Source organism: Aythya fuligula, chromosome 3 (assembly GCF_009819795.1).
Source record: "Aythya fuligula isolate bAytFul2 chromosome 3, bAytFul2.pri, whole genome shotgun sequence".
Taxonomy (NCBI): Eukaryota; Metazoa; Chordata; class Aves; order Anseriformes; family Anatidae; genus Aythya; species Aythya fuligula.
Genome location: NC_045561.1, coordinates 19,980,068 through 20,001,885, shown reverse-complemented (window position 1 = coordinate 20,001,885; position 21,818 = coordinate 19,980,068). Strand labels below are relative to the sequence as shown.

Here is a 21,818-nt window from a genome sequence, read left to right as displayed (position 1 = left end):
ATTTTATTTTAATTGTGTTTTGTTTCTGGACAACAACTTATTTTGCAGAAATTCCTGCCTTAGAAAATTGGATTTATTATTGAACTTTTCAAATTGTGTTCATCAAAATAGTGTTTTTAGAGAAAGATACTGTAAATATGTGAACTGTCTTCTGGAATTAAAAGATTTGCTTAATTTAAAAAAAAAAAAAAAAAAAGAGTTGTTTTTGTTTTACATATGTTAGTCTGGAGTTGATCATAGCTGTTAATTTATAGGGGAGGAGGGAAAGGGCCAGTTGTTTTATACAGAAGAGTGATTGTCTTACCTGTGTAACTAATGGTCAGAGATATTTTGCTGAAATTTTACTGCTCTTGCTGAAGAGTATGTGGGCATAGCAAGAGCTTCACTAGACTTCAACTATTATGGCATAAACTGAAGCTTAGGTGAGACACATAACACAGTGTTCTGCTACCTGATGACCTTTGTTTTCAAAGGAAGTCATACCCCACTATGTATGTACTTTTTTTTTTTTAATAAGCTCATACACAGATACATAAAAATCCACCCTTTAATATCATAGTATATTTCAGGTTGGAAGGGACTTCTGAAGGTCGTTTTACTCCATCCTCCTGCTCAAAGCAGTGTCAACTATGAGGCAGACCAGGTTGCCCAGGGCTTTTTCCAAGCTGGTCTTGAAAACTCCCAGGAGCGTAGGCTCCACACCCTCTCCAGGCAACCAGTTCCATTGTTTGAAAAGAGTTTTATACATAAATGTATATTTTATTATTGGCAAAATAAACTTTCCTTCTAGCCTCACTTGCTGATTTAATGAAATGTTCTTTAAAACTGTAAACAACATTCTTGTTTGACAAAAATGCCTACTTTGAAAATGGAAAACTTCAGTAGTTTCAGCTTTTAACTGCAGCTTGCTGCCAATTCTATCTCAAATTAGATGATTTTTTCATAGTTCTCAAAATACTTAGCAGCACATGGCAAATAACCAATTCCACGTTTAGAGAGAATAAAACTGGACTAAGAAAGGACAGTTTGGCTGACTGACCTCTGTGCTTTGCTGTAATCTTGTTCTTTACTGAAAAAGGTGAAAGCAGTTGCATTGTCTATTCTGTATCTTTTCTTCCATATTCTTAGTGCTGAAAAACAGCAGCTCTTGTACATAATATTGTTTCTGCTGAGTGAAGTCTTCTTTTCCTTCCTTATCCATTTAGTCTCCCCATCCTTCCATATATCCCTTCTGAAGCTTGCTATATATTGAAAACTTTCTGAAGTAGGCTATAGACTCCTTAAAACTTTTCCATGTTATTGTGTCCATCCATATGGGCCATAATTTCCTAGGCTGAGCATTCTTGGGAAAGCACTCTGAAGGAGTACGTTGGCTCAGAGTTGGACTGACAGTGTTTCAGGGATGCTGTAAACCCTGTAGCCAATGCCTGGCCTTGTTACTTAAGCAATAATAAAAAGGACTTGGAGCCAAAAGAGAGTGAGTTCCAAGGATGACCTTAAGATTTCTTCGTGTCATACCAACTGCAGGTTACAGTATGTCATGTGCAATGTGTAGCTTGAAAGACTTTGCAACTTTGCCTAAGAGGAACATGGGAAGTGAGGAGGCTCAAAGGTCCACCCTACCTCCCGTTTGCACACTTTATTTTGCTGCTTTATGTGGCTGAGCATATTGCAGTAGTATGTACATATGTACATATCTACAGATTACAGTACAGTTGAGCTGTGTGAAGTCGTATGATATTTCTTTTGTACTTTTGAAGATCAATATTGTTCCTTGTCCTCTGTGACATCATTCCTAGTCATTTGATACATCTAATAAGTTTTCGAAAAGCTGCTATTCTTAATTGGGATAAAGAACTAGAAATACTTCCACTTTTTGTATTGGTTATAGCTACCTAAGATCCATTATGAGTAGGATTACATCCAGCTATGTAATAATGTGACTTGTTGAAGTTCAGGTCAGTGCCAATGGCTGTTATGTTTGTCCAAGCAGAGAAGCAGATACCTTCAAGTCAATGAAACTCTGGCTATGATAGGGGCGTAGATCCTATATAAATCCTACAAAAGAGGATTTAATTATTATTAGCTTGCCTTGAACCTTCATGTAGGTGTACTAAAACAGTATAAGTCACAACAGTATGCAGCTCTTTTGTACCACTATAATGGCATGGGCAGACACAACTTATAAGCATATTTTTTAATTATGTGATCATTATTCACATAAAGGGATAAAGAAACATCTGAATATTTGCACACAGGAGGAATCTAATAACGAAAAGATGCCAACAACCGAAGAAGATGAGCACAAAGAACACCCACCAAAATAAAGTAGGATGACCAGTAAGACAAAAGAAAGCAAGGTACCTAGTATTAACAAGAGAAGACTACCTCCCACACTTTTTTTTTTTTTTTTTTTTTTGAGGGAGCAATAGCATAAAATCACCAAATATAAGCAAGGAGAATTTGATGAGAATTTGAGGAAGACATGCTCATTTAAACTCCAGCTCCTCTTGTCAGATGGCTCAATACTTACCAACTTGACCCCTGTGGCTAAGAGCCACCAAGTACCATAGCTATTGGTGCTAACTACGTAGCATCAGTGCTATAATACTATGTGCTCACTGCTACTTTAGCATGGGAGTGTTAAAAGCTAACAGTTCCATGTGTGAAATGAGGACATTTAATACTGTGTAAGAATTGACCATTGCCAAGAAGTTTAAAACAGGGCAGATTGGTCAGTCTTCCATCACAGTAACTGATTCCCTGTTGCATATGCACACATATGCACTCAGACTCGTGCACACATTAATTTAATTGCAAAACAAACAAACAAAAAACACTTTTATAAACCTTGAACTGTATTTATTCTTAGTTACTCAGTGGAAAACTATTACTTTAACTCCTGGTTTCTTCTCGTGCACTGGGACTTCTAAATCAGCTTCAGATAACTCTGCAATTTTTCTACATGAATGAAGAATATGTACAGTTGAGCAGGTATTTGTTTAGACATAAGTGTCCTGAATCTGCTGCCTCTTTCCAGAGCAAATGGTTCTCGGTTCTTTGGAGCTTCAGCAGAAGTTTAGAGTAGATTTTTCTAATAGTGAGTTATCAGATCAAGATGAGTGATAGTTCTTTGTTTAATTTTGTTTTCCCACCCTAGAGGACAGTTTTGCAAATATGAATTGATTTGCATTACATATTGTGAACGTTAGAATAATCAGCATTCTGTTTTATCTAAAGATCTGTATTTATGCACTATGATCTTAATTTTATAAATATTCTTTGGCTGCTTGGTAATTTAAGCTTTCTAGGGTATATAAGAAAAACCTGAACAGTGTGCTCTGTGATCAGTTGTCACTGTATTCCAAACAGGTTCATATTCTCATATAAATTAGTGGAAAAATGTATTTGTGTTTTTTATATTATTTTTAAACTGGCAATTTATCAAGTGCTTTTTCTGGGAATTTCAATGCTTATTAAATTTCAGATTATGTATTTTGAGTAAGCTGGAAACTTAAACTTGTTTCCATAAGTATGGCTGCAGGTAAACAACCAATTTTAGTCCAGAAAATAGCTTTTGCTTCTGTCAACATGTTGTTTATTTTCTCCCTGAGATAAAAAGTTCAGTTTTCTGATATTTGTACCGAGATAAAGTCTGTAAACAAGATTAATATAGTGTGGAAAAGGTTGTCAGCAGCCCTGGCAAAGGAAATAAGTTGCCTGTACACAGAACATACTGTAAACTGAATAAAAGTGTCAGGTCCACCATGAGATAATGTGATCATGAACCTCTAACAAAGCATGACATAGGCACAGTCGGCTTTTCTTATAGCCATAGTGTAGAAAATGGATTACTATATTCCAGGGATACCCACTGGAATAGCATGAAAACCTCATTTTGAGATTAATGCAGGATGTAACTCTTGAGAGCTGAGCTACATGTTTACCTATGGTGTTAAAGTAACAGTTTTGTTATTAATCTTAAAATTTAGGAATTGCATATTAAACAACTTAATCATATTTTTAGGCCTGCCTTAGTGAAATCATGTTTCTTGCTCTAATTATTAGATGAATGATAACGTAAACATTGCGTAAACTTTGGTCACTGATTCATTGTTACCACATGTATATGTTCAGCCTCAGTCCACCTAGTAAAACAATAAACTGCAAACGCTGGTAAAGCACTAGGTGCTGCCCCCCCCATGTGTGTTCTGTGCTCAAGAGAATCCTTGAGACAGCAAAATTATGTAGTTGCCCTGATTTCCTTTACTGGGGATTTATATGCCTGCAAGATTTATATGCTTCTTTTGAATCACCACCAGCTAGAAAAGTGACAGTACTTGAGAGTTCCTTGATTTGGCCCCTTGTGACAGCATTTTTAAGGTCAAAGAAACATAATTTAATCAACTATTTTGAAGCCATGGAGCTTTTAAATTTTTTAGCAAGTGTTCTTTGAAAGTTTTCCAGATTTGGAGCTCCAACTGCCCTGGCTTTTCAGAAGATTAGATGAGTAGAGATAGTTTTTTTTTCTTTAAAAGTTGAACGCATTGTTCTTTTAATAAAGTGTAGGCTGTTTTTATCTGTGAATCTTTTGCTTATGTACTTTTGGCAAGCCTGAGCCATATAAACGTATTATTGTTGAATTTTTGTGGCCTTCTTTCAAAACTGGCGGAACGTCTGACTTCTTTCCCACCTCTGGTCATCTCCTGCATACAAAACTATGTCCAAGCAACAGAAAATCGGTTTCTGCATTCTTTCCAGCAGAAATTCTGCTCTATTTCTTCAAGCATGAGTTTCATTAGGAGGTCCCTAATCCTACTTTTACCTATCCGCATGTGCAGACAAATTAGTTCTATTAAGCAGATTATAAAAATAAAGCTGTTTGTCTACTTGAATAATACCAGAATATTATCATCTACACATTACAGCAAAAGTCTGCAAGTGTTGTCACGCATTCTTAAGATCATGTTTAGATTGAACAAATTATGTTATTTTGGTTTCAGTGTATATAGGGGACTAGACAAGGACTGCAGTATAGTGTGGTAAAAATAATTTTATCTTTGCTTTTTATTCTATATTAACTTGAGTTTCAAATCGTAGTGTTGGGGATGCAAAGGCAGTGTGGGAGTGGTTTTATTAGTATGTTGAATATAATTTTTCAAAACACGAAACTTTCATTTTTTAGAGAGTAAGTGCATCGGGAGTTTTGAAAAGTACCTTAGGCCCCAGACATCTGTGAATGGATGACATCTGATCAGAATTAGACTTAAAAGACCTAAAGACTCAGATTTTACTTAAAAAAAAAAAAAAAAGAAAAGAAAAGAAAATAAAAAAAAAAAAAAAAAAAAGCAGGTATTGCTAATTGCATTTGCAAAATATAGACAGTACATTAGATATACAGTGTTTAGTACTTGCAATGTGATTCCTTAATAAACAATCTCTATGTTCATGTGCTGCCCTGTAATTCAAAGACAACTTTTTTTTGCCTATTTTTCTCTTTTAGATAACTCCAGGACCAGGTGGTAGCAGGAAAACAGTTCACTTGTCCCAGGATTCTCTTCACCATGAGTGAGTACTGGTGATGAGACTTAACACTCTTTTTATTACTGTTTGCATTTACAGTGGTACCACTTTCCCAAAGCAACATTCTACAACTGTACAAATGTGATAAGGGATCCTCAGCTCAGTTACATAATGGTCTTTATTTAATAATATTTATAATCCTTTGTAATTCATTTTATATTTCTTAATGAAACATGAAGTGCAGTGCTTTGTAAATGTGTTTTTATTAACCTGCTCACTGTATGCTTTTCTAAAAAGCAGCACCCTTCAGTGCTCTGAAATAAGTTAGATATCAAATGTAATGGGTTGTTTAAAAAGACTTTTATTTTTCTCCAAATTAAAGGATTTCAGAAATGCCGAACTTGAACAAATGAAAATAAAAAAGCCTCGCATTCTTGAATCTTAAAGGTGGTATATCGTTTGAGGAAGAAGGTTATCATGAATTCCGCAAGAAGATACTAGTTATTCAGAAATATGTAAATAGGAAATGTCATTCAGTTTATTTAGGCACTCCCGTGTGCAATCAATGTGAACTGTTATACTGACTAGCTGACAACATTAGAAGAATTATTTCTTGGTAATCTCTTTTGTATAATTGTGGTAAGAAGATGCAAGTTCTCCATATTTCCTATATTTTCCAGATCATACACCTAAAGCACGGGCACAGATGATTAGGAAATAATGTATTTTGGGATACACAGACCACATAACTTGCTAACGTGCATGTTGACTGAAGAGGTTTTGATTCCTTAAGTTATTTCTACCGTAAAGGAATTCAACTAATATTTTATAGTTTTCACTTTTTGTTCATTTTATTAAAACAAATAAATAACAGTAATTTAAGTGAATAGCCAAAATTATAAAGATGTGTGACATAAAGATTCATCCCTCATTACGAGGGTTATTACTCTTTATCAAGGTTTATTTAATGTCTAAATGTGAAACAAAAAAATATAGCACAGCAGTTTCAATAGAAATAAGTAGCACTAATTTTTTAGTCTGTAATCCATTGATTAGCTACAAACTGGCAGAGTGTTTGTGAAGGATGATTCTACACATACTCTAGTCTGCTGCTCCTCCTTGAACATTTGCTTTTGACAATCAGCTACAAGGATTTTAGATGTAACCCATTATAATTCTTTGCTTCATTAGCTTTCTTAAGATATTGTCTGGATGTGCATAACCTTTTTTTGGGGGGGTCACTAAGATATGCTACTTTTTTTTATTTCATTTCATCCACTCAAAGTTGTGTGTGCATGAAATCTCTGTTTTTTTTTCAGTTTTTATTTTACAATAACAGTTGAACTATTCAGTGCAGTTGATGAACGTGTTTCATATCTAGCATATTAATGCTTACTAATTTTTATCTCAAAGTATACTTTCAACTTTAATATTGTCATTCTGATTTCATTTCACACTTATTTGCTTTAATCATCTTAAAAGTATGAAAAGGTTTTAGCAATATGTAGGTTTCAGTCACAACTGGTCTCGTATGGTTATGTACTCACAATAGAAGATTGAGAGGGTGGACTGATGATCAGCTAAGAACTTTCAGATTTGTGATTAAAAAAAAAAAAGTTCAGTAATTTAGATCAGGCAATTCCATGAACTTTGCTTCTTCTCAAAGTTTACTTGTTAAACTAAACATTTTAGTGTCATTAGGTAGCTTCTCTACCATGTTGTGGGGAGAAAAAAAAAGGAGTATTCAATTTAACAACTCATGAAAAAGTGTGACCCAGGTTAAGCTTATGAACTTTGTTTACACTTTTAGAGGAGCCATACAATCATAATTGCTGATAATGTGATGGTCTTTTTGTGTATTATTATAATTGATGGAATTATTTTATCCTTTACCCAAAACCCATTGCTTACTTACAGGAGTAATGTATAGGTACTATATATAATTTCAGATCCCCTTTCTTTGATTTTTTTCCTTCTCCTCTTTATTTTGCAAGTGTCAAGATTTGCCCATGAGTTTGTATAATGCTTGCTACAGCTACATACAGATGTTAATTCAGCTCTTGAGATCAAAGTCTGTATGCGAACCAATATTAATATTCTTTTACTTCTGTTGAAGAAAAAGTCAAAAAGTCATGTTGTGAATTCTTGTCCCTCCATATCAACCCCTTGGTCCAAATTTTCATCTCTGTGAGATAAGGTTGCTAATAGCTAAAATTGTGCAATTATATGTAAATCCACTGAATCTACTGACTTTGAATGTCACTTCAGATTCAGACTCAGACCTGAGTCAGTAAAGTAATGCAACGATTACCAGATAGTCCACAGTATATAAAAATCTTTCCAGCTATAATCATTAAAAAGCAACACCAGGATTAAAGACAGGATTAGTTTTATGTATAGCATGTGCATTATACTATATTAAAATATTATAGTTTATATATTATTTTAGCTTCTTTGAAAAAATATAATTACCTATAAAGCTAGTGGCTACTCAAAAGTGACATTTGTAGTGCATTCTTTCAAAGCTGAAACAGACTTTGAGCGTTCAATAAAAATATCCCATTAAAATAAAGCATAGCCAAAGGCTGTATTTTCCTGGCAGACAATAAAATACCCAAAAGCACGCACAGACTGGTCATATGACAGCATGTGCTTTGTTAGTTATATTGTTAAACCTGTCTTTTCTTTTTCTTCCACAGCCATTGGTTTAGCCCTGGGGCTAGGAAGGAACATAGCCAGGTAAGAACCGCTTTGATCAAAAACAGTTTACTTGAGATGTATTAAGGAATTTAACTAACTGTAATCCAGAGGCAGCAGGCTAATATTTTAAGAGATGATGAGCAAAACAAGTATAATTCCATATTTCCTTGTAAGAAAATTTATTAACAGTGATGCATTTCAAAAAGACCTTTAGGTAATTAAAAATCTTGAATCAGTAACTTAATTGCAGTTGTTGCCTTGAGTTTTGACAGGTTAAATGAAAAATCTCTTATTGCATTTGGTTGGTTGGTTGTTTTTTTTTTGTTTGTGTGTTTGTTTTTAATTTATTTTGTTAATAGAAATATCTCTAAATATTCTGTTTCTCAAAACACTGCAAAGCAAAATGTTTGACTTGCAAAATCAGGAAATACAGAAGGGGGACAAGAGTGGGCAGGCTTCTACAGGATGATCTTCAATTCCATTTTTTTTAAGATTTCATTGATTAAAAAGACTACAGCACTCAAAAAGGAGCTGTTAAATTTCCATAATTTCTAGCTAAGCAGGGTGTCATGATGCAGATACTGTGTGAGGAAAAGCTACAGGTTTCCTTCCTGAGCCTCTGCAGTGTAGTCCCTAAGAGGCACAAGACTAGGGATGTGCTCAAAGGAATATGAAGGCATTTTTATATTTGATCAGTAATGTAACACCTTAATTCTTTAGCTTGTTTTCAGACATGGAGGAATACCTTTCTTTATGGATGGTTGTAAGGTCCAACCAGAATATATTGTCTAAGAACTTAAAACTGTGAAAATAAATCTGTTTTTATAGTTAATATCAAATGTCCAGTAAAAGTAACTGAATCTACCAATGCACCAAATCTACTGAATGCACCAAAGACTGTGGTTCCATGGTACATTTTTCAGTTGGCAAAATTTGTTATAACACAGTTTATTCAATCAGATCTGTGCCAATTCAGTAGTACATTTACAAATTTAAATAATTTGAAATTTCAAAAGGAAATAAGATGCATAAACTCTTTTAAAACGTTCATCATGGAATGATCCATCATGAACACTTGTAACTCCGCTAAGTCAGAGTTTAATCAGCATGTTCTCTTTTCCATGCCCCACACTTCTTTTAAACTCCAGTGAAACTAAATCTCTGAAAGTTATTTTAGTTGCTCAGAACTGTCAGGGTGGAAAAAAAAAAAAAACACAATACAGTTTAGCTGTAACTTGAGAACTTCTGACATGTTGCAGGAGGCTGACTGACACTTATTTAATGTCTAAACAGACAGCTTTGTGTGATTCACATTTAACTGGCATCATTTTTTGAACATACTTCCTGGTAGAAGAAGTGCAGTAAAAATAGCATTTTAAATATGAGCATGCTTCATCTTGGGGTATCTTTATCCTATTCCTGAAATGCTATAAGTAATCAGATTTCCTAGATTAAAATGAGTCTGAGTGTGTTTTTTGTTTGTTTGTTTGTTTTTAAGTGGGTTTTCTAATATACTGGTTGTCTGGTTGTCTTTCTTAATAGAGTATCATCTTTTCTCAGTTAATAGTAGCTTTAGTTTTAAATGTTACAAGTTTATTTGGTACTACCTAAGAGATGTGGTTTCAGAGATTGTCTTAAGTTCACTCTATTCATAACTTAGACTGAATTCATGAATTCTGAAGTAAATCTTAAGTCATCAAATCATGCATGTGCTACTGGTGCATAATTTTTTTAGATCAGTAAAAGAAATGAGAATGATGTTGCAATGTAATTATGACAATTTTGAGAGCCTACAGAATTCTCACTGAAGTTGTGAAGATCCATACCGTATATAAGTGTTTAATACATCCTCTTTAAATTTATTTCTGAAATTAAAATTATTACATTTGCACACAAGTTCTTAACATCTGGCAGGTGATCTGTATTTTTACATGCCATAATTGCACTTTACTTACCAGAGGGTGCTGATAATAATAAAACTGTTCTCCTTAGCCTCATCATGAGACAGACATACACTGTATGATAGTCATACTGGTAAAACATGTGGCTACATTTAAATAAGAATTGCAATTGCCCCGATTTGTTGACTCTAAGAAAATGAAAAAAGTATTTTGCAATAATGTATAAAATAAATAAAAATAAAGTGTCTTTATATGTCCTTTGCCTTTAAAAATAAGAGTGTACTAGTTTACTGCATCTGAAAATTGAATAGCTGAAATGACAAGGAGCACTCCCTGTACAACAAGCAAGTATGGTTGGCCAACTCATAAAGTTCGTGACTTCCTAATTTCTAATGGACTTTTAACTGTGTTTCCTTGGATATTAGATCCATTTATCCATAGTCTGTTTTGAAACAATATTTTATTTTATGCTTTATTCAATATATGATTAATATGATTTCTCTGCTGCAACTTTTTGCCTTTTTTGCTGTTACTGCCACTTTACCCATCTTGACAAATGTCACGATGCTGGAAATAGACTTCTGAATATTGGAGATACTCTGAATGAAAAGTCTTCATTTATTTATCTAAAAAGGAGTAAATCAAAGATTGTTCCAGAAGTTCAGTCAGTACTATAATTGAGTGACTTCTTCATTACCCCTGTTTCATTACTATCGTGGGAAGTTATAATAATGTGTTTCTGTTGCTTCTGCAGCTTTCAAATTGTAAAAGCTCCTGAGGCTTAGAAGAGTTTACAACTGTTTCATAATTGCTTAGATACAAACACCAACCTCAATATTTTGTAGGTGTTCCCCAACACTTTTTATTTTGAAAATTTGAGTGTGAAAATTATAAAATTTTTCACATAAGTTAAATGTGACATTGTGAATGGGCTTCTAATCTGCTTTTAGAGTGCTTAATGGTTTTCATTTTCAAGTATTTAGTAATTTGTAATTGGTAGATATTTGTGTATGTATCTTGCAATCTTAGTTACTACTGTAAAATTTTATTAGGTTTCTATCACTTTTAGAGTCTAGGGTAAAACTATTATTGAAAGATTACTCAAAAGACAGGAAAGAGTGGCATTGTCAGGGTAACGTTTCTGAAAAGCAAATAGAGGCATTGTTTGTGAAACTGTTCTGAACATTTTTTGAATAGCTTCAGCTCTTGCGAGACAACCGATCGGACAGAGGACACAAGAAGAACAGCTCTGTAAAAACAGCTAGCAGGTAAGTTAATGTTGCAGCTCTCATTAAAACTGTTTTTGCAGTTGTTGATTTAACTCTCAAATTTTTGTATTAGAAATGACGACATTCTTTTGGGGTATTCTTCATTTTTCTTCTGCTCTTGTGATTTACTTTAAACAATCTCAGTTATATAGCATAATCTTTGTATTACTTACATACATATATATAAATATATATTAGATTTTACTTGAATCTGTATCCAGTTTTACTTGTTAAACTCAATCTCTTTAGTAAACATCAGAATTAAATGGATACCAAAACGAATTTTGTGCTTCTGGCATGTAAGTTAAGTGTTGAAAATGTATGAAATTACCATTATGCATGCATGCTTTTGATATCAAGAAGATAAGTCAAATACTGTAACACTTGAATTGTTCTTATATCATGTTTTGACAACAAAAATCTCATTGTGAAGACTTATTGAAACAAATCTAGTCTATCTTCCAGCTTGCTTCTTCCCCTTAAAAAAAACAAAGGAGTTAAACTTTGAACTGGTAGGCAGTAGTCTAGGAGTCTGTTCTTAGATGTTTTTGTTTTTTGTTGTTTTTTTGTATGTTATCTGCTGAATTTATTCTGCCAAATGCTATTTTAACTCTAGTATTTTCAAAAAATGAGAAATTATGAAAATGTTCCCCTTGCCACACATAGTACCTTACACAATTTTTATGTTGTTGTGTAAACCTGATGTCGTGATACCAAATGGCTTGTTTTGAAAAACTATAACAGATTTTTTTTATAATAAAATACTATGGTTTTGAGTGAGACTATGAACTTGTCTTTCAAGCATTTGCCTTTTAGTGTATATGTGGTTATAGTGAAATTAGTTTTTCATATGATTAAATAATTGTTTTGATGAATAGCTGGAAAGTTGATTCCATGGTTCCCTCAAAAATATGCTCAATAAGTATGAATCTATTTCATTGTATAAAAGTTCTGGTTACACACTTTAAAGTATTGTTTTTGCAAGTGCTGGTCATTCATTTTCAGAAACAGATGCTATGTCTCTTAAGGAAAAAAAAAAAAAAAAGTTTTGCATCAGGTTATTTCACAACAATTATTTGTGTTTTTACAGAAAACCATCATTTTCTCTGTGTACCATGGAAACTTTGTCAGTTCTTGGGAATGACTTTAAAGACTAGTTCTCAGGTTTTTATGGCAATGATATTTTTTATAGTCTGACTGCTGTCTTTGAATATCAAGTAATTATTTATAAGATGTATATTGAACAAATTTTAACACACTTTCAACAGTTCAACTACTGAAAATAAGAATTTAATTTAATTTGCATCATGTGCAACTGTACTTTCTGTCAGGCCAATAACATTTCTAGTGACTACCTTCTTCCTACAGTTTAGATGTTCGTTAACCTAATATTTCACTTTTTATCAAAAGCCGTTCTGACCAAAATAGAGATTGAGTTTCAGATGTATCGGATCATTACGTGACAAATACATACCTTATATCCTCATGTGTTCATAGTACTTATCACCACTCAATTCAAGACAGTTTCTCTGGTATTTCTTTACTTATAAATTAAATTCATAACATTGTGACATATGTAAGATTTATCTGTGGTTAATGTTCAAGGTCGCTTGTGTTAAAAATTAATTTTAAGGTGTCACTTGTACCATAAGGGTTAATCTTAGTTTCACCAGTCTAGACAGAGAAAGAAAATATTTTTGCATAATGAAGTACCTAACAGAAGTTACTATTTTAATAGCAAATATTGTTCACAGTTAATAAAATGGTGAGCTCCAACTCAGTTGCAAGTAAGCATTTCCATTGTTGTGTACGGAATCTTAAAATGGAAATCTGTCATTTAGAATTTGCCTGTGTCCAAATACTTTGAAAACCACTGAACTACGATGATACCAATCAAGTGTCACAAGGTCACACTACAGCAAATTTTCGCTTCCTTCCGAATTAAATAACCTTGCCGCAAATCTTTCACGATTGCATTGTTCTGTATTCATATGCAGTTAAATCTTTTGCTGAATGCAAGTGTTTACTCGCACCTGAAAGTCTGAAGCATTCTAAAATTGACTCTAGATTAGTTGATGTTTTAAACTATTACAGTAGTTGCACTGAGATGAGTAACCTCTTTAAAAAGAGGCAGAGAAGTAGTAGTGGCTGTGACCTTATATGTCTTGCTTTTCTGTTGGTAAATGTGGTGATAGGATAACAGCAGTGGGATAAGAATTGGAAATTCTATGGAATGCTTATACTTACCCAGAATACAGTTTAATCTGATTCTCCTACTGCAGGACTGAATTTCTCTGGCTATTTATTTAAATATTTGTCACATAACTGTATTTCTACTGATGGGACTGTATCTTTTCTTTTCCTGTTCTGAAAGACATCATCTCTTTTTTTTTCATATGTATATAAGATGTGTGTTTTTATGCTTGCCTCGATTTTTTTTTTTTTTTTTTTTTTTTTTTTACCCCTTTTGGATGAGTGAACACAGTTCTTGTCTCAGCATGTAGACAATATGTAAATACCTGCGTTACGTTAGATCCGTGACTTGTGGAATAATTTATTCTGTAAATACATCAGAAAGGTGTGGAGCTCTAAACACTGCAGAAGTCTGCAGCTGCCTCTCTATAATGGAATATCGCTGAATACTTTCTGAGTAAGGTTTACCATACAGGGTTGCTTGTTAGGTTTCTTCTGTGAAAATTAATAATTATGAGCCAATCCTATGCAAATTAATACCAAGATTTATTACTGGAAGGATAATTTGATTGTTGAGAACTGCTGCTAAGGCTACGGATGAACAAAATGTTAAGGAGGGACAGTCCTGCACCCAAAACTTAGAACCTGGTTAGATTATACGATGCTGATACAATTCAACATGTGATCTTCTGTATTTGACACATTATAAAATACATATCTATTTATGATACCTTTACAGATGAGTTTTAATCTACAAGTGCTTTTGCCATTGATGAATTAAATTGTATACACAGTGCTACATATTACTGGTTTAAAGCTTTTTTTTCCTTCTACAAAACCTTGAAAAAGTTCTCTGTTTAAATTATCTCTTTGCATTAGGACAGAAGCAGTCCCCTCCTATAGCCTGCTGCACTGCTTGAAGGTGCTAATTCTCTTAATTCTGCTTGTTTTCGTCCTTTGCTCTTTTGCCAGTAAAGAAGTTTTTTTGTCTGCATTTTTTAATGTGCTTTGGGCAAAACCAGCCTGGTAAGCTCAACTCACCTATTTAAATTAAATTGGCTGGTTTTGTACAAACCATATTAGGGAATGCTCACATGATTTCTTCCTCCGGCAGAGCTGTGGAGATGATAATCTCCAGCAGATGTGTGATAACAAATAGCTTGGGATAGTAATGTCTTCATCTGGCGCAGTTGTTAGCAGACCAAATGTCTGTCTGTAGCCCGAGGCTGTGGGCAAACAATTGAACATGATTGAGTTATGGTGAGTTAACAAGTTGTTGCTTGGCAGCTGAACTGCCATAGCTGATCGTGTGCTCATTGTTTGCATGCTCCCATCATGAGGAGAAACACATTTTCTTAAGTCACCTTTGTAAAATTTTATAAAAATGAGTTCTACCTAAAGGAAGATTCCCCAGGGCTAAGAACACGCATTTGGTCAGCTGTGGAGACAGAGTTGAACCATATTTTGCTAAGCTGCTATAGCATCGTTATATTGAACATGTGATTATCCTGCTAAGTACTTAGAAGACCTCTGTCACACAGAGGTCTGTGTGCCTCTTAATTTTTTAAGTATTGTCTTCACAATATCCCTATAAAGGTAGGAAGTAGTTTTATTCTTGCTTGACAGACTAACCAGAGTACTTAAGCAACTTACTACTTTGCCTTTGGTTATACAGTCAATGCCATAACTAGTTATTTTTTGCTATAATCTAGAAACATTTCAGGTTGGGAAAACAGCAGACTACTGAGTAAGTTAAACCAATACATTTGTACAATTATTTCCTTTACAGTACATAATGGTCTTGTTCCGTATTTCTTTTTGCAGTGTGTTCCTGTTAAGTATCGCTAATTATTTTATCTACCTTTTTTTTTCTTATTGTACTGTAAGTAGAGTTTATGACACACACATGAGTGGAGAAAAAATGAAAAGAAAATACTACCCAAACTTCTGCTGTTTGCCAGTTTTTTGGTCATACATTGATAATTCCATGTTGGCTTTCCACACTCAAAAATTCCCTCAGTGATCTTTAAAAGGCAAAAAGCTATTTGTAATTCTTACGTAGCTCAGTCCTGGCTTGAAAGTAGGCTAAGTCATACTCACAAAAGTGATTTCGTGGTGGTGTAGAATTATACTAGTTAAGTTTAAACTAGGTAGTTGATGCTGTGCTAACTATTCTATCAATGTAGCGGCAACTTAGGATGAACTACTTCTTGTGGCTGAAAAGTAGACCATAACGTGAGGTGGAACCTTAATTCTTATTTAAAACTCTATAGAAGCACCTACTGAGCAATTTCTATAATACACATGGAGGATGGTGAGCCATTCTTCCAAAGGTAACCTGTTGTGGTTCTGTTTTGAGATGGCAAGAATTCCTTGAAGCCTGCTCTTGCCTTAGTAGATAGCCCAGGCTGAAATATAGGTCTTTGTAGCGTGAGAGACCTTCTGGAAAGAAGACTGAAGTAGTTCAAGAAGTGTTATGTAAAGGAGATGCTACTAAATAGTGGTAAGTGTCAGTTAAACAGAATGTTAATTATGACTTCCCCAGGTTTTCTGCAACTGCTTCACTCCTTTTCTTAGGTGTTCTCAATCCAGTTTAATTATGTGTCTTGTAAAAGATGATGTCTCTCAAGAACATATGTTTGTGCTTTTTACTTTTTATGACTAACAGTATTCTCTTAAAGAAAGTACCTAAGAAGAAAAATGACAAGAGAGCTGATGAGAGTTTTTCAAAAGCGTATTATTGCTCTGGTTAAAAATATGAATTTCAGCCTTCCCCAGTTTGGAAGGGAAACCGTTATTTGTACATTTGTATAGCACTTGTTCATTTTCATCTGATGATGTAGATATGGTATGTTTTTAAACAGATGTGACAAGTAGTATTACAGCTGCTCTTTATTTGATCTTCTAAAGAGACAAAGATGTGCAAGGATTCTGTCTGCTCCCTCTTTCCCACCGTGTCATCTGTTGTTTGGGAAAGAGTCCTAATTTGCAGCAGATACAAAACTATTTGTCGTGTTGCAGGTTTGCCAAAAATAAATGAAACCATTAATTACTACATTTTTTGAGCAGCTGTTAATAGATTGGAATAAGAAAACTGTACATTAGACTACTGGTTAATTACAAGAACTGTAATTGTTTAATGTGGCTTTTGTGGAATGAAATTACAATACCAGAGGAGGTAAATTCAGCCTTTTTTTTTTTATTATGATTTTAAATTAAACATGAAGAAGTGCACGTAGTTACACTATAATAAAACTAAGGAATGCATAGCTGTTTTATTAGGTGATTCACTTTTGCTATCACGTGAACATATTCCCAACAAAAATACTTTAAAAGGTAATATTTAAACATGCCTTTTAATTTGAATGTACAACTATTAAAGGTAGTGAGTTAATATCTTGTAACCCTAAAGCTAATAATGCAGGAGATCCAGATACAACAATAAAATCCAAATGTGTTTACATCATTAGAAATTAACTACTAAGCAGTTTTATCTCCTCTTTGGAGTGCCGTGAAGCAGTAACTCTACAGTTATGATTCATGTTTAATAGTATTTGCAGTTCCAGATTAAATTATGTGAATGTTTGAGGACACGTTGCTTTCTTCCCCTGCTGTCACCCTCAGGGACAATGTTATTCTATCAGTCTCCTCTTTGAGAAAAGACAGTGCCATTTTGGAAGAGGGCAATTTCTCTTTGAGTTTTCTGCACTATGGCTTTATTTTTAAGATTGTGAAAAGACTTTCCTTTGTGGACAGGGGAGAGAGCAGTTTGCTATTTCAAAATGTAGTCAGTATGTGGTGCTTTGGAGAGATTTAGTTGTATGGAAATATTTTTTTATTGGTTCATGGATAGATTTAAAGTATCAATTAATAAAATCGACATTAATCACTAATTGTCTTAAAAGTATCATACCATTTTAACTCAGCCCCTATGAGTACATTTCCAGAAGTAGCAGAAGATTTGAAGAGACCATACTCTGTTTTGGAAAATACATTCTTTGATATGCTCTGAGTGGTTTCATTGCATCTGTAATGCAAAACTAAGTTTTAACTACAAAACCACAAGCAGAATTTCATTGTTACTACACTAAAAGCTAATATAATTTATAATATTGTACATAAGTAGGCTCCTAAGTTATATACATATATATATATTATTTAAAATTGAATGGGAGGTATACATGAATGTATGAACTAACAGTAAGTCAATTAGTCATGATTAAAAAATAAAAATAGAGACAGTGAACCTCCAGAAATGCTGTACCTCCACATCTTCCTTATGTACAATCTGGATTGAATTTTGCCCTGGATGAATTGACAGCAAATTTCTATCTGTCAAATACCTGAATTTCAGCAAGATATGCTTGTTTCTCACACCTGTGTTTTGTTCGTTTTTTTTTGTGCAGCTTGCTTCAGTTTGTACTCCACAACTCAAGCTTTGTTTCAGTTCACCTGTTAAAATGCTAATGGCATAAGGATAAAGTTCATTCGGGCTTCAGAGGAGCTAAGGCCCTTCCTGCTATTAAAGCTTAGTGCAGGAGCAATGCACAGTAACTTGTGCTGTAGTTCTGCAAACTGTTTAGTCTGTTGTTAAGCAACAGTGCAATCAAAAGAGGCCATTTCATGTTCTGTTTTTCCAGCACTCATTTGTCCCAACATGAACATACATGCAGTCATAGAAAGACTCATGCTGGGGAAATGATTTCTACTAGGATGATCCAAAAATTTGGATCCTCTCTGATTCCCCATACAGGTACATGAAAGCTATATACCACTGATGTAAAGATAGATAGCCATGTGCTAAGGAAGGGTGGGATTGCATCTTTCTGTTCTTACTGTAATTTAAACTGTGTAAGTTTCACATCGAGTTTCTGTTGATCTTGTAGGGATCCCTGGAACTCTATATATAAAGCAGCAGCCACTGGTGCACACTGACTCAAATTCTGAGCAACAGGTGCAGGCACACTGACTTCTGTTCAAACTGGGGTTTTAACTAAGGAGAGGAAGAGTAATGAAGAAAATACAATTAGCTTGTTTCATATTATATAGAATTTCCATGTTTTTTTCGTTTGTTTGGTTGGTTTTGATATTTTGAAACTGATCATTTATTGTAATAATACATTTCAGCCTATTTGGAAATTGTTGTTCAGTAACTGTTGTAGCTTCCAAAAGGCAGAAATAGACGGTATTCAGCATGCTGATTTTTGGATTTTGTGTTGCTAAGACTTCTGTTACTTTTTTTTTTTTTTTTTTTTCAGAAATGTTAATACTACCAATTAATACAGAGCAGGAAGAGATAAGTCAGTGTTTCTAACTTTCTCCTACCTCCTCTTCTTTGTCATTAGAAAGTCTGATTTTGCATTTGCTCCTACATATGCAGGCCCCTTATACTCAATGGGGTTTCATGACAGCTACTAAGATGAGTGGGTGCAGAGAGTTAGGAAGCATAATTTGCTTAATGTTCAGTGTCAGGTTTAGTTTTTTTTTTGTGTTTTGTTTTTTCCCTTCTTCTCTCCATGCACACAATTATATATTTGTTTACAATATTATTGTCAGATTTATAGGTGCTATCTTGGCCAGACAATCAGATTGTTTAAAGAGTTGTTTGTCAAGCTTAGTATTAAAAATATGGAAGTAGAAGAACTGAGGAGAGTGAAGCTGTGGTCCAGCTTCAGGATTGTTTTCTTGGAACCAGTTGAAAGGCAGTAGGTTAACTACTGACTGCATTGTTTGTAATATGACAAAAAGCTTCTGGATCACTGGTCTAGATCTAGGTCTGAATGGCCAGCTGAACATCATTACGTTGTGCTGGCTGTTTACTTGCATGAATTGAATTACTGGTCTCTCACAGTGGACCAAATACAATCCAGTTGTCCATACTTTCTCACCTTCTCCACACAGAGGCAAAGGAGGAAATTGGCATAAAAGTTGAGTGCTTTCAAACTTATATTTCCCTTGTTCCATTTTTAAGTTACTATGTTAGATATTTGTGATGGATTTTTATGCTGTTAATTCATGTTCTGTACCTGCTCTAAAAGAGAATTTTGAATGTGGTACTAATGCTGGAATGTTTTAACATTATATGAATATAATCCAGAACTGTAGGTAAGACAAGTTTTGCAAGTCTTTTCAACAACATAACATTTGTCCTGTACCGACTATATTTAGTCATACTTAGTAAACAAATACGTATTCAGAAATACCTGGAATAAACAGTGTAGCTGAGTAAGCTATCCAGTCCTTCTGTGAAAGTATCTGTTCAAACCCATGGTTATTGCTTAAGTCAAAAAAGATGTTTTCCGAGTCATTTCAGAGATAGATCAGGACCCATATCTTTTGGATATTAACGATGTTGTCACAAGATGAAGAGAGAAAAAAAAAAAAAGTTTGCTTTAGAATTTGTAGAACAATATTGCCCTGTAACAGAATGGCATAATATTACCACAACCTGTTTCCTAGCTACATTTTCTAATTACACAAATATCAGCATTACTATTTTTTATCAGGGGTTCTTCAATTCAAAATAATACTGGAACATCCTGTCATAAATATTTTGAAATATTCTGATATAAATATTCATTTCCTCTCTTGAAAATGTGAAATCATGTGATTTGTTGAAGAAAGCTGTAGTTTTAGCTGTTTAATTTTTAACAGAAGTGGATTTTTTGATTTTATTCCCTCCGTGTTCCTTGGTGACTTGTTCATACACCAAGATATTGGTTTGGATTTGCCTTTGTGTAATTCATATACTTTTGATCAATTCCAACTCATGCCCAATTATATTACACTAAATTAACATAATTCAACAGATGTTGATATTTAAATGTTTTCTGGCATTCACATCTTGGACAGCTGTCTTAGAGCTTGGGGAAAAGGCAAACATTTAGAGTTAAATGCTGAACATATGCTTAAATTACTAATTAGAAACAAGAAAAAACAATGCATTATCCTTTCTGAGGGCAGTAGGCCTCTAATAGAGAACAAAATTTTACAGACTCTTGATTCACAAAGTACAAGTGACTTGAGATTAGGTGTCACAACATCTATAGTAGTATAAATCTGTATTTTCCATTGTGTTTGCTGTGTCTGTATAGAATTGCAGAGTTAGATAAATTTTGGACTACTTATATGACTACTTAAATGACACTTAAAAATGCTGAAAAGATAGCACAAAGGATTAGGATACAGATAATCTTATGAGGACAGAAGGAAATTTTTATTTTGTTCATTCATAATAAGGTTGCAATATAAAGGTATGTCACCCTTACGTTTAAAGTTATGTTGTGAACAGATTGGCTTAGTATGAAAGGAGTTTGACAGAGTTGCATTGTTTTATCACATCTGTTTAAAATTTAATGAAAGGAAAATACAGTGCATAGCTCTTGTAGTTAATGTAATATTTTTCACACTTGTGGAGGCAGATGCTGCAATCTGTTCTATAGATGATATCATTCTTTAGACAAGTTTGAAGAAATGTTCAGTGTTTGTAAAGGAAGTAGAGGAATCAAGTGTGGCACTGATTTCACGTGAATGGTGTCTGAGAAAGTGATACCAAGAAGAAATCCATATTCATCTTCATAACCATTAAAAATTAATGTTTATGCTGCAAATGACATTTATTTCATTGTTATTTTGCCAATTCTTTAGCACTGAATAAAGTTTCTGTGAAAACTTTTAACATATTTTGCAGACAAGACTAATTTGCAGCAGTATTGGTCTACTACTCCTAGCCAAGAGAGAAGTAGAGGGTGAGGGGTGTTCTTTCTATAACCTCCATAAAGTTAGTGTAAGGGAATGTGTATACATTGTGAACGATGTTACATATTAAAATCAAAATCAAGCAAATGGGAGATATTTAAGTTTCTGATTTGCAGGAACCTGTTTCCTGGTGCAGATTATAATCAATGCAGATTTTGCAAGTTCTATAAAAGCCACAAAATCCTTCTAATGCACCAGAAGAGTATAATGGAGGTAGAGGATAGACCTCAGGTATACTTGGAACATATGATCTCAGCCATACCATTACCAAATGTATTTTTTTCTAGAAGATAGGTTAATTGAAGAAGGTTCTGAAGGTTTACCAAGAATGCAGCTACCATGGTAGCTTTAGTGTAGACTACACTATAGTGTAGTGCGGACCATTCTGGCGCTTAATACGTTGTGCCCAGAATAACACCAGGCACACATGCATGTGATGTTTCTATGACAAACAACAAAATAGGTAAGTCAGGTA

The 21,818-nt window shown here is 34.0% G+C and overlaps 1 protein-coding gene across 1 annotated transcript in view; it reads left to right on the top strand.

Annotated features, from left to right (window-relative positions):
• The window catches only part of GPATCH2 (G-patch domain containing 2), a 123,867-nt gene that overhangs the window by 80,079 nt on the left and 21,970 nt on the right, over positions 1-21,818 (top strand). Inside the window, exons 6-8 of the mRNA XM_032184026.1 lie at positions 5,504-5,568; positions 8,223-8,262; positions 11,322-11,392. Of these exons, the coding sequence (XP_032039917.1) occupies positions 5,504-5,568; positions 8,223-8,262; positions 11,322-11,392 (176 nt within the window). The remainder of the gene's footprint in view (positions 1-5,503; positions 5,569-8,222; positions 8,263-11,321; positions 11,393-21,818) is intronic.